Genomic DNA, 13,865 nt, shown 5'->3' with positions numbered 1-13,865 from the left:
ATCAATGCTGTGCTTCCACGTTTCCTGTTGACATCTCGGAAAACACAAAAATTTCGGTCTCATTTCCTTACGATACCAAATGCAAATGATAAGATATATTCATGTATGAGAGATGGAAGGCGGAGATTGTATTTAATTTGAGTCCACTTAAGCAGACCATGTAAATGCGTCTCTATAGCAGTGTGTTTATAGTATAATACACACGCACCCCACACCACTGCTAAACCTACCCTAACCAACCCATGCGTATCCTATGCATGTAAAAACTCATTTTTACGTATAAATTACATGAGAAACACTGCGTGCTAGAGACGTATTTAGTGTGATCGGGTTGCAGCTTCAGAAAGTTTTCCGAAAGATTCTCACCACCCATGCCCTCTCTCTCTAACAATTATGTGCTAATCAATGCAACTATGACTGAATGCAAAACCACAGCTCACAAATAAACTTTGTATCACAGTCCAGCCTCATAGAAACACAATCACATGATAATTAATCAGAGGAGTATGTTGGGTTCAATACAAAAAATGCTCAATCAAAAGTGTGAGAAGCTTATAGTTTTATTAAAGCACCCACATTAATTCTTCTATTAAAGTTATTCTTGTTCATTTTATGATTATTTTTTAGGGTTTCAAATTGCATAGAACTTTACACCTAGATGGTAAGTGATTTTTTTTTTTCCTATACACAAAAATTATATTAACATACTTATTGTGTATGTCTTGTGGCTATTCTATTGAAATATATTTGTCTCATTCACTTATAAGTGGCTCACTGCCAAGATTATCGTGTTTTTTTATAAGTAAAAGAACGGTTGAGTCAAAATTCATTTTTGGTAATCAACATTATCCCATTATGCTATAGATTGAGCTAAACTTGTACTGGTTCTGGAATATTCCTTTAAACCCACAAAAGTTATGTCACAACTTTTAAGATATAAAGATCTGTACATCTGTAACAACACAATCCCATGCATACCTGAACCATGTGCCCTTTTTTGGCATGGGTAAGCATTTCATTCAAAACATCCTTTAGAAAACAATCTTCTGGATTACATTTTTCATGCATGTGTAGCATAACATAGGCATAGGCACGTTGGGTGGCCTAGACTGCAAGTAGGCACATGCAGTTATAATTATATATGATAAAGAACGAAGTCTCTCAGCCAGTCGAGCAGGAATAACGAGGATCTATGTGATGTATTGCGGATCATTCAGGAGTCATGCTGTGACTGCGCCCCTCACGTCTTAACCCTGGTAAGGTAGCCCTTAATGTGGGGGTGAGGGGCTCCGTTGATCTATTATGTGATCATAAATAATCTCCATGTGCTTATTACTAGTGGATGACAAAGTCCAGTGGGTTTTGCAGAAGTGTGGAGGTGTGCAGCAGATAATGCACGTTATTCTGGGAGGCGGGAGGGAGCAGAGAAAGAAAAAAAACGTTTATGGAAAGTCCTCTTGGTGAATTTACAAACAACAGAAATAAGTTTTTTTTTTTTTACTTATTTGATTTATATCAGAACAGTGCTGATTCAGTGAATCATGGTGTTTCTGAAGCGTTGAAATACTTGGCCAAACTGCCGCAGTTATTCCACTGTTGCACAACTTACTTCCAGACAGGCCTTGGCCTCAAAAACACACAGGAGGTAAAGAAAACATGATGTGTCTTTCGACAGCCACACACACACACACACTGAGAGAGAGAGAGAGAGAGAGAGAGAGAGAGAGAGAGAGGGAGAGGGTTGCTCTGGAATTTCCACATTGGACTTTATCCATTGCCAAAACAACCTCTCTCTCTTTTCCCAAATCTAAACCCCCACTGAGCTGTGGGCAGGTCAGAGGCTCATGAATAAATGCCTCTCTCACACACACGTGTTTATAAACAGACCCATACAGGCAAGAAAAAGCCTCAGTCCTGTGAAGAAATGCCTGTGGACACAAGAGAAATTGCAGAAGAAATAAAGAAAAGTAAAAGCTTGTTTTGACGATCACGCTGCATTGCTAAACGGCTTTTGGGGATATGACGACAGTTATTGGCACAGAGAATTCAGAAATTATGCAATAAAATCAAGTTGTTAGTTAGTCATTTCAACTGTCTCATTCTACAAGAGGAGATCTGTGGATTTTCCTGGGACTGGTGCACAAATTCCGAGAAATAAATTCATTTCATCTTTATCCGTGAGTATTTGTTGATTCTTTTTAAAAAAAATTAATAAATCACGGTTTAATTTTTAGGTTTTCGTTTTTTGCCCTTAGGCTGTAAACTGTATTTTTCAATATATCAAACTATGTACCTTTATAGGAGCAATAATAAAGTAACTGGTGCTGCATCCAAATGTACTCTGTGCAGACCATAATTAAATTTGATTACACCATTATCGCCCCCCTAAAAAAAACAAATATATAAATCACTCAAGCAGAAATATAATCTCTAGCCACAGCACTTGTACCAAATCTGAAATGAAAAGTGTAATTTGTGTTTTTAGTGCACTTTGTAATAGCCATTACTTGAGCATTTAATAGAACTTTACTTCCATTATGGTGTATGGTTTCTTCATTTTTAGAAATGGATTCAGACTCGGTCGCAATGGCAGAGCTGCATGGAAAGATGCATAAACAGGAGACAGTGTGCATCTTTGGAACGGGTGATTTCGGACGCTCGTTGGGGCTCCGTTTGCTCCAGTCAGGGTACAACGTTGTATATGGATCCCGGGACCCTAAAAACTCTCTGTTGCTGCCTAAGGGGTCAAAGGTCATGGCTCATGCAGCAGCAGCTGGTGAAGCACATGTGATTTTTGTGGCTGTGCAGAGGGAGCACTATGGATTTTTGAGCTCCCTGGCTTGAGATCTTGAGGGAAAGGTGCTGATAGATGTCAGCAATAATCTCAGGAGGGGTCTCTACCCAGAATCCAATGCAGAATACCTGAGCAGCCTGGTTCCAGGGGTGACGGTAGTCAAAGCCTTCAACACCATATCTGCCTGGGCACTGCAGTCTGGGGGACTAGATGCCAACAGACAGGTAAAACAAACATAAACAGTGTTTATCCAGTCAGGTGGATGGAATACATAAAAGTGGTAACACTTTATTTTGATGGTCCATTTTCATTCAGTTGCACCCACATCCCAACTAACTCTTATGCGAGTATTAGTAGACTGTCTGCTTAATATCTGCAAACACTTTATTGTAATGCTCCCCCAACAGACATTCTACTGGGTTTGCAGAATACATCAACGTGTACTTGCAAAGTTTCAGTAACTTATCAATACTTATAGTGACATTACTTAGTTAGTCAACATATGTCTAAAGGGACCATCAAAATAAAGTGTAGGCAGGTAAAATACATAAATAAGTGTAAACGAGTAAAGACATGTAAATGCACAAAATAAACTAATTTTGTTCAAAGCAATTAAAGAGTTGTAAAGTTAGTGAGAGAAAATGATGATTAAGACATAGAAAGCACATAGCAAGTTGTCATGCATCAAAGTTTGCTAAATGTTGTTAATCATTTAAGCAACAAAGGGGCAAAACACAGAAAAGCTGTTTTGAACAGAGTTGTTTGAAAATTTAATGAATCGAGCTTAACGGACTGTCTTACAAAACAGCCATAATGAAGACACACAGGCTTAGGTGTTCGCATGAGCTTTTGTTATTATAGTACGAACAAAAAGACAAATCAGACATGACAAATGCATACAGCTGCACTTCATATTTCCTGCGCTCCATCTCTACTCCAAGGCAGATAAATGACACATGTCATAAAACAAAGAAGCACAGCATTTAACTCTCTACACAGTACAAAAGAGAAACTAATGTATAAATGTCTGTGTCCATGGCATTAGAGCTGTTCACAGTTCATGAAATGAGGCACGCTTCTTCCTGATAGAAAGGCAGTTTTTTTTAGACTCAAGAGTCTTTTGTAGGAAAGTCATATTCACATCAGCAGGTGGTGGATGAGAAACTGGCCAGATGGAATCTGAGCCCTGGAAAACTATTATTATTGCTATGTTAGTGCGTATGTTCTTTGACACCTGTTTGTGCGTTTCTCAATAAAAATGAATAGTCACACCCAGGCCAAGCAGTTATTATTTCTCGTTTTGATTATAATTTCTTGTTCTATTTTCTGAAGGCCAACTGTGACAACATATTGTATTGTTCAGGCTCAGACTGCACATTGCTGTGAACTAAATTTAATTCCCAGAGGATATTTCACTGCTGTCTAAAACTATTAAAGTAGCATTTTGTTTCAAGGGTTTTGGAGGTCAACAGAATGGCAGCTTGTTAGAATGAGTCAAAAACAATCAAACCACTTGAAGATAATTTGTCACATGAGTAGTTTTTGTGGTAGCACTTTACAATATGGTTCTATTCGCTAACATTAATACATTAGGTATCATTAACTTGCTTATTTTATTTATCCTGGTTACAGTTTGTAATTTATATACTATTGTTCATTGTTAATTCATGATGCATCAATGTAAATTTGAACTTGAGATCTTAAAAATGTACAGTATATATATGTAAAATAATAATAATAATAATTAACCAAGATAATGTGCACTATATACTGAAGATGTTTGGCATTAAAATCACACAATTTCATTTCTAAATTTCTTCCATTACATTCACATTGAAAGAAACTTGCCATTTTATGCTTCAACCACAGATGAAGTTCATTTGTGTATGTTATTGTACAGAATGTTAAATTTACACAATTTTATGCAGCAATGTATTCGAAATAAATTAATTCTGTTTTCATGTTACAACATGTTATTGCATATATTGTGTGACTGTTTTCTTCTTCTTCTTCGTTTGATTAGGTACTTATCTGTGGTGACCGGGCTGATGCTAAACAGCAAGTGGTGGACATTGCTCAAAGTCTTGGTTTCACTGTCTTGGACAGAGGCTCCATCAGAGCAGCTGCTGAGTTAGAAGACTTGCCATTGCAACTCTTCCCTCTCTGGAGACTTCCTTTCCGCATCGCCATTTGTTTAACAGCTTTCATATTCTTCTACGCGCTCACAAGAGATGTTATCTATGAGCGTGTTACCAATGGTAAAGACATCGCTTTTCGCATTATGGTCTCGCTGGCCAACAAGGTCTTTCCCATCGTCTCCCTGGTGATGCTGTCCCTCTGTTATCTGCCGGGCGCATTGGCTGGATTCCTGCAGCTTTATAACGGCACTAAGTACCGCCGCTTCCCTGATTGGTTGGATCGCTGGATGCTGTGCAGGAAGCAACTGGGCCTGTTAGCGCTGGCCTTCGGTTTTCTTCATGTTCTTTACACTTTAGTTATTCCCATCAGATACTATGTGCGCTACAGGATAAATGTCTACACAATATCATTGGTAAGTTGAGTACTTTTAAATCTAAGGCTTGCTCATTCTAATATATGCATCTAGTTTATTTAGCACCATAACAGCTGTTTAAAATCAACATGAAATCTAAATGAATCCTATTTAATTCCTATAGTTCACCCAAAAATTTAAATTCTGACAGTAATTACTCACCCTCATGTCGTTCCAAACCCGTAAAACTTTTGTTTATCTTTGGAACACAAATGAAGATCTTTAAGATGAAATTTTAATGAATTTAGCAGTGTAGTCCAAATTTTCGGAAGAAACACACTTCATATGATGAGATTATATATCTCAGATTTCATCAAAAAGATCATAATTTGTATTCCGAAGATGAACAAAAGTCTTACGGGTTTGGACGGACATGAGAGTGAGTAAATAATGTCAGAATTTAAAAAAAATTGGTGAACAACCACTTAAATGCACATTCCAGGTAGACTATTTGTGTGAAAAATGTATTTATTTATTTACTTAGTACTTAATTACAAATGTTTCACAAATAAATATCACATTATGAAAGTAAAATGTATTAAAAATACAGTACATGAATTATGTATAAATAAACATGTGTACATCTATCCAGATGAAAACATCAATAAATATGCACAAAGATCACAGTACAACTAAAGTGATTAAAAATATAAACTTTCTCAATTCTGTTTTGCAGGTAAAAGATAATATAACCTATGAGTTCGACAACACAGCAGCCTGGCGTTATGACTCCTACTATTCCATGGGAATTCTTGGATTTGGGCTGTTTGTCTTATTAGGAATTACATCCCTGCCATCTGTCAGCAACTCCCTAAACTGGAGGGAGTTTAGTTTTGTACAGGTATTACATCCACAGTTTGTGGAAGTGCATGCATTTGAGTGTCACTGGAGAAGATTGTACTAATTACTGACAATGATGTTTGTTAAAATAATTTTTCCTTCTTTCCTTTACAGTCTAAACTGGGCTACATGACCCTGCTGCTCTGCACCTTTCACACATTCCTGTATGGCTGGGATAGATTTCTGAAAACTTCATCATATAGGTGGTGGATGCCTCAAGCATACATGTTGTCTCTGGTGGTCCCCTGTGTGGTTCTGATCCTGAAGTTAATCCTGATCATGCCATGTGTGGACCGCAAGGTCACCCGCATCCGTCAAGGCTGGGAAAGACACAGCAAGACTTCATCAAACTGCAGAGACACAAAGACAAACCAACCACTCATGGCGTAGCCCAAAAACTTTATCAAAACTGTTGGACTTACCCTACTGCTGAAAGTGAGGCTGAGTTTAAAATGTTGTATCGAAAAAGGTTATAATGCCAGACCTGAGTACAGAGATGAAACTGAGACTTAATTGAGCAACTGACTTGGGACATGATTTGACTCAAAATCACCCCCTTTTTGTCCCGGGACAACAGTGCCAGTAAATGCCTCATCAGAGAAGAGATGTCTTTACAAGAGTTACAGTTTTTTTTTTTATTATTAAAGATTACAAGGCCACATACTTCTCTAAAAATAATTATGTGCACATATAAATTGTTTATAATAAATACTGCAATATATTCTATAAAAATAAAAAAAACATTCCATTGTGACTTTAATCTTATTAAAACGTATTAAAGACACATTTAATAGATTACTTTTAAAATGCAAAAATCTCAGACTTGACTTGGACTTGAGAACATGTCTGCTTGAGTGAATAGCAGCCCAAATGAGAGAGAGAGAGTTTGACTTCTCAGTACACATCGCTTCGCAGGTGAGCGGCAGTTTGAAATTACAGTTAACCGACCGTGGGAAATTCTTTAGAGTTGATCCTCCAACTCACCTGGTGATTTCTTCTCACATTATCTCACTCTATAACCTACAAATCCCATTCCCGTTTACACTTGGGACACATTTAGATACTCACAAATGCACATTATATTATATTATGACCACCGATTGTAGTGCATCACAACATAACCAATCCATTTCATATATGTTCATATTATAAATTGTCTATACCTTTTAAAGAATACAAAGGCAGCAATGGTGGCGGGGCTTTTATTAGAGCATACTTTTCTGTATTGTGTAAAGTACTTGTCTTTTTTATTACCTGCTTCCTTTGGGCTATTTCCTCTCAAGAGCCTCCCAGTGGGCTTTTCCCTTTAGATATTATCGATCCAAAACTGAGCAGCAACTTACTTCTTGATCTGTTTCTGGGTCTGGGCTTTCCTGTCTGCAGAAAAGCTCATCTTTCTCTCTCTTGTGAAGTATAAAGGAGCTGTCAATCACATTGGCGTTCACCTTCACTGGTGAATGGCCCTTTATGTACTTTTATGAAGAATTTCAGGCTGCAAAGAATGTAGCTTAGACCAAAATAGCAAGGCTCATTTTATGACAAATATTTCTGAAAGTCTGTATACCCACAGTTGAAGAAATTAAATAACTTCTGAGCACAAAACATTGTGAGTGTGTTTATCAATAAATATTGGATGTTCACTGATTTCGATTTTATTTTTGTATCATATAAAATAAAAGCAGAAATGCACGTCACAATGATACATTTAAACTTTTCAAAATCATGATTCATGTGCATAGATGTTTGTAAAGGCTTGGCCATCACTGGCGGGGAAAAACATGCTGAAAATAACCTTCAAATTAGCTTGGATTTTGTTTGTTCAGAAAAATTGTATAACACTTTATTGGCCGTATAATTATAAATAAATATGTTATATTTAATATATTATATATTATTTATTTACTATAATATTCACAAATATAAACACACACACACACACACATATATATATATATATATATATATATATATATATATATATATATATATATATAAAGCTTAAATAAAACGAAGTATATCTGTGAATATCTGACTGTATCTATACTCTGACATTAAAAATAGATTCAAAGTTGACTTATTAATGAAATTACATTATCTATTACAAATGCCAGTTGAATAATTTAAGTATAACCATTAACCCTCATTTAGGGCTATCAATATCTTGTTTATTGACCTGCAGGATAACAATGAATATATATTACCACTAATGACAATCTTGGAGCAGTCCAAATTCTTTTAATTATATCTATGTGGTAAACCAAAGTTACAATTATGTTGTGTTGTAATGCTGTGTTTTATGTAAACATATATTTTGAAACAAAAGAATTATTACTTACATACATGACAGCATCACTAATGAGGTGGCAGGACAGGCTTTTAATTAGAGAGATCATGATGCGTAAGGAGATGTCATTTCTGTTGTTGGCATTAATGACATGAAAGATGAGCAGAAAAAAGAGCAGTCAGTCCTGTGCAATGCAGAAATGAAGCTCCAGAGTGCAAAGAGCTACACAGTCAGGTCTTCAATCTCGGTCCATCTGTCCAAACCAAAACTTAATGCTAATCACTACCAACCTCTGACCAAAAGAATCTATGTTGAAACTGTACACTGTAGTTCATTTATCATACAACACGATTTCAGTTTGCTAAAGTGTGCTTTCACAGGAAACAATAGTCGTTTGAATTATTTAGGCTTTAGGAAAAAGGCAAACGAGTGTCTCTTTGAATGAAACCGTGAGCCTTTTGGGACTGCGATCAAACATTCAGCAACACACACCAAGCACATTTATTGTGGCCTCACCACAGACATCTGTCAGGTGATACAAAGTATCGTCATAGAGGGAAATGATGAAAGGCTGTTTGAGTTACATATCAAAAGTGCCTCAGCACTGACGTTTCTGTGAGCGCCTGTGTTTGTCTCTATTGCCAGTGTATATTTCCTCAAAAAATTCAGCTCTTCTCTTGCAGAATGAAGCTGGCCCCATTTCACTTTAAAAGCAAATAGAACACAGTTCCCTCTCTATGTTGCTATTTTGCTTTGACAATCAAACTGAATACAAGACCAGCTGGTAGATTATAGATGATAGATGGTAGATTTTCTTACAACTCGACTTCAAAAAGATAGAAAAGTGAACCGGAATTGAGGGATATTCAAAGAACAAAAGGGTTTGACCATTTGGCTTTATTGGACAATATTATAGCCTATCAACAAATTAAATTCAATTGACCAACATAAATTAATTTTCTTGGCTAAATGATCACAGAACTGGCAGGAAAGATCAGCAGTATCTGTAGCACATCAGGTGGGATGACATGATGCTTTCTTCAGTTGCTTTTCAACTCATCAGTATCTCCTGAAAAATGCATGAACAACATGCTGCTGATTTTGTGGTGGATCCTTCCCAAAAAAGATCCGTTCTCCTTTTTCTGATCTTGTTAGTTTCTACAAGCAATTTACCAGTGTCTGTCTGACCGACCACTGAATGGTGCACTTTAAAAATCTACATTGGTCACAAATACCTGAGCAGACTTTGTATGGGTCATCGCCTTTGGGGCAATAGAGTTGAGCTTAATTTTTCTGAAAAGGCTTTCTGGCTGAAAAAAAAAACAAAAAACAAATAATAAGAAACATGATAAGATAAATAAGATAAAAACTTAACATGGCTTGCTGTCTTAAAGGGAATGTTCACCCAAAAATCTAAATTTCCATGTCATTTCAAAACTGTATGACTTTCTTTCTTCTATGAAACATAAAATAAGATATTTTGAGAAATGTCTCAGTGTTTTTTGTTTGTTTTGTTTCATATACAATGGAGTCAATGGTCACCAATGGTTTGGTCCCAACCTTTTTCAAAATATCTTCTATGTTGCACAAAAGAAAGCCATACACGTTGTAACAACATTCATTTTTAGTAAACTATTCCTTTAAGTCTATAGTCAAGCTGGTCTGTTGGCATATTTTATAGGGGATTTTGGGCACCAGCTAAACTACTTTAACCTAGCTTTGAGACCATCTTAAACTAATGTATTCCAACTAAGACCAGCAAACCTCCTTAGGCTTGTCTATGCTGTTGTTTTCAGCAGCGTTATATAAAAATGTGTTTGGAAGCGATAAGTGGTGCCTGATTTTACACCTATTATTAACCATGTCTTATAATATCACAGTACGTGTTTGGAAAATAAAATGAGGTATGATTCAGCGGCTGTTTGTGTATGTTTCCACTCAGTTTATTGAGTTATTGAGCTATATGATGTAATTTTACCTTTGTACCTGTTCCAAAATGCAGGTAGTTGCTCCCACTCAGGAATGAATCAACCCACTAAATAAGACTCAAATTTCACCCTTCATCTAAACATAGACAACCCTGGTGCCATTAATATAATAAAATACAATAAATGATTCATTAAAAATCAATACGACCAGGATACTAGCAGTGGAGAGCCCTTCTCACTTCTACCCTCTATTAGATAGAGTACTTAAAGTCTGCAAATGAGGCTCACCAATGACTTCACTTCTCTGGCAACCTTGTGTGTCCACAGTCCTGACCAGTTTTCACATGTACACTATAGACTCCATCTACAGGGCATTACATCCTGGTACAGCTGCTGCTCTGCAGAGGATGTTGAAACAGCTCAAAGGATCATGGGCACACGGCTCTCAGCAATCCAGGACATCTATTCTAAACGCTGTCTCGGGAAAGCTGAATTAAGAAGAGTACTCTAGTCAGCAGCACAAACACTTTTCTGCTTTCTCTGTAAAGCGAGTCAGGTCCATCAGCAGATGCACATCAAAATACAGGGACAGCTTACATCTCATTGTCATTAGACTGTTCAGCCACACTGTTCCATTGGACATGCACATGCTCACACTGCAATAGGACTTAGTCTAATTACTGTCAGTCACTGCACTCAGGTTACATCTTGCACAGTCACTTCATCTTTTTCCTCTTTACTGTCTATTACTATAGACTTTATGCGCCAGAGAAACAAAAGTGCAGCCATCTTTACAATTTTGTGTTTGGACGTAGGCTAATGGGTGGAGCTAGATGGTCCAGCCACACCCTAACCCTACCACAACCCTATCACTAAACATAACGCCACACATTAGGTCCACAGAGATGGAAAATGGATTAGAAAAGCTCCACCCATTAGGTCCAGAGAGGGGGAGCTGGACATCATTTGACTCTACAGAGAGGCGGGGTTACATAAGGTCTATGCTGCAGCAAATTATGTTGCCTTCACGTGCTAAATATGCACTACTTTAACGACAAGACAAGGCGATGTAGCTGTTGTGGAAAAAACTAATGAAGAATTCCAGTGACAGCCGCAATCGTTCTCCCCTCCACCATGTTTATTGCCCGCCCATCTCGGGAACTTGGGTATCAAGATTATACCCGAACTTCCCAGTGGTAAATACGACTTACGAGGGTGTTCTAGGAACTAGGAAACTTTTTTTATTTAGTAGGAAACTAATTATTTACGATAATTCCGAGAGCACGAGAAGGCAGCATTAGGGATGCCTGATCTCTCTAGAAAATTAAGCGACCGTTATCATAAAGGCAAAGCAGTCAAGAATTTATTGTGCTACGAGGGCCAAGCAAGCCCAAATCGGGACTTAAATTATCCCAAAAACACAATCCATTGACTGCCAAAAACCATAACTTTTCATAACTTTATGAAAAAGGCCTATAAGTAATAAAACATATTACATTAAAAAGTAATGTTTCACACATACACACACACACACACACATACATACATATGATATATATATAAATATTCTTACACAAGGAAGATCTTCTAATATCTATCAAAGTGCTGAAAATGACTAGGCCTCCACAGCCTAGTGGTCAATGCACTGAATTTAAGAGCTTGTAGTGAATGTGACATACATAATTCACCTTTGTCATTAAGTGTAGTTCTGTACACTGTGTTTCTGCATAAATGTTCAGGGATCGCGGTCCCTTTAAAGGTTCGGTATGCGTGATGACGTATGACGCTGGTCAGCGCCATTGCTCAGTTGTTTTGTTTACTTTCTAAATAAACGACACACTTACTTGTGTGCTCAAAGTGAGAAGTTGTCTCTTGCAAATTACTGCAATTTCCACACTGGTGACCCCGACATTAGTCTGCTGGACGCATCCAGAGACACAACGCGATCATGACCGCGAACGCTGTCACCCTCAAACTCCCCGAATTCTGGGAATCGTCTGCATCGGCATGGTTCGCCCAGACTGAAGCGCAGTTCGCGTTGCGTGAGATCACCGCGGATACAACAAAATATTACTACGTTGTGTCTGCTCTCGGAAATTCAACAGCATCCAGAGTGGTGAGCCTTCTTACAAATCCTCCCGAAAATGAGAAGTATACAGCTCTTAAAGCCCACCTGTTGAAAACGTTTGGACTGTCGGACACTGAGAGAGCCAGCAGGCTTTTCTCACTTCAAGGACTGGGTGACAGCAAACCGTCCGAGCTCATGGACCGTATGCTGGATCTTTTGGGTGAACACAGACCTGATTTTCTTTTCATCCAGCTCTTCCTGCGTCAGCTGCCTTCCCAAGTGAGAGCTGCATTAGCCAACACCACAATCACTGACTGTCGTAGACTAGCTGAAGAGGCTGATAAATTTTTCCTGGCGAGTCAGGGACATTGTGCGGCTGCGCTGTTTCCCGCGCACATCTCTTCGGTGACGGGGGACGACTCCGCACTCATGGCTGCGACTACTGCTCGTCGGCAGCAGTTTTCTGGCACCCAACAGCCCTCAGGATTGTGTTTCTATCATGCAAAGTTTGGAACCAAGGCTAACAAATGCCGTCCACCATGCAATTTCAGTGTTTCGGGAAATGCCAGGGCCGGCGCTCAGTAGTGGCCATGAGTGTCGGCCGCGTAGGCAGGCTGCTTTTCATCCGTGATAGCATCTCCGGACGCCGTTTTCTGTGCGACACGGGAGCACAAAGGAGCGTCCTGCCTGCATCCCGTTTGGACATGGTGACCGACAGCCACGGACCCCCTATGGAAGCTGCCAACGGTAGCCCCATCCGCACATATGGAACGAGGTATGTCGAATTGTGTTTCGGAGGACAGCGGTTCGGTTGGGACTTTGTCACTGCAAAGGTTGCCGTTCCCCTCCTCGGCGCTGATTTTTTGTGTGCACATGGACTGTTGGTGGATGTAAAGAACCGCCGTCTGATTGATGCTGTCACGTTTTGTTCTTATACGTGCACGCTCAGCGAAGCAGACTCCATACGACTGTCTAGCATGCTCTCAGCTTCCGATGATTTCCACCGTCTACTGGCCAGTTTCCCAGCCCTCACTCAGCCCACTTTCTCTGCATCTACTGTAAAGCATGGTGTGGAGCACCATCTCACCACTACTGGTCCACCCGTCTACGCCCGCGCTCGGCGCCTCGACCCGACCAAGCTTGCCATTGCAAAGGCTGAGTTTGCAAACATGGAACGCCTGGGCATAGTACGCCGATCCGACAGCCCGTGGGCATCACCCCTCCACATCGTCCCTAAACCTGGCGGCGGCTGGCGCCCGTGTGGCGACTACCGGCGGCTTAATGAGGCAACGGCACCTGACCGGTACCCAGTCCCGAACATACTGGATTTTTCAGCACATCTGGCTGGCAAGGTAATTTTTTCCAAGGTGGACCTCGTCCGGGGATATCATCAGGTGCCG

General features: G+C 39.1%; 1 protein-coding gene across 1 annotated transcript; it reads left to right on the top strand.

Moving 5' to 3' along the window:
- Positions 1-1,883: 1,883 nt before the first annotated feature.
- steap4 (STEAP family member 4) lies at positions 1,884-8,062 on the top strand. The gene is made up of 5 exons (XM_079625967.1): positions 1,884-2,177; positions 2,564-3,018; positions 4,818-5,345; positions 6,022-6,186; positions 6,300-8,062. Exons 3-5 carry the CDS (start codon positions 5,076-5,078, stop codon positions 6,573-6,575), a joined length of 711 nt encoding a protein of 236 aa, XP_079482093.1. The 5' UTR covers positions 1,884-2,177; positions 2,564-3,018; positions 4,818-5,075; the 3' UTR covers positions 6,576-8,062.
- The last annotated feature ends 5,803 nt before the right edge of the window (positions 8,063-13,865 follow it).

This window comes from Phoxinus phoxinus (assembly GCF_949152265.1).
Source record: "Phoxinus phoxinus genome assembly, chromosome: 10".
In the NCBI taxonomy this organism is placed as follows: domain Eukaryota; kingdom Metazoa; phylum Chordata; class Actinopteri; order Cypriniformes; family Leuciscidae; genus Phoxinus; species Phoxinus phoxinus.
The sequence above is the reverse complement of the archived record's forward strand: the minus strand, read 5'-3'. Positions and strand labels throughout refer to the sequence as shown.

Excerpts from the sequence above, each read along its gene's own strand:
- steap4 (XM_079625967.1), top strand. The coding sequence starts at position 5,076 with ATGGTCTCGCTGGCCAACAAGGTCTTTCCCATCGTCTCCCTGGTGATG. Across the intron at positions 5,346-6,021 it reads ATGTCTACACAATATCATTG|GTAAAAGATAATATAACCTA; the intron begins GTAAGTTGAGTA and ends TCTGTTTTGCAG. Across the intron at positions 6,187-6,299 it reads GGGAGTTTAGTTTTGTACAG|TCTAAACTGGGCTACATGAC; the intron begins GTATTACATCCA and ends TTTCCTTTACAG.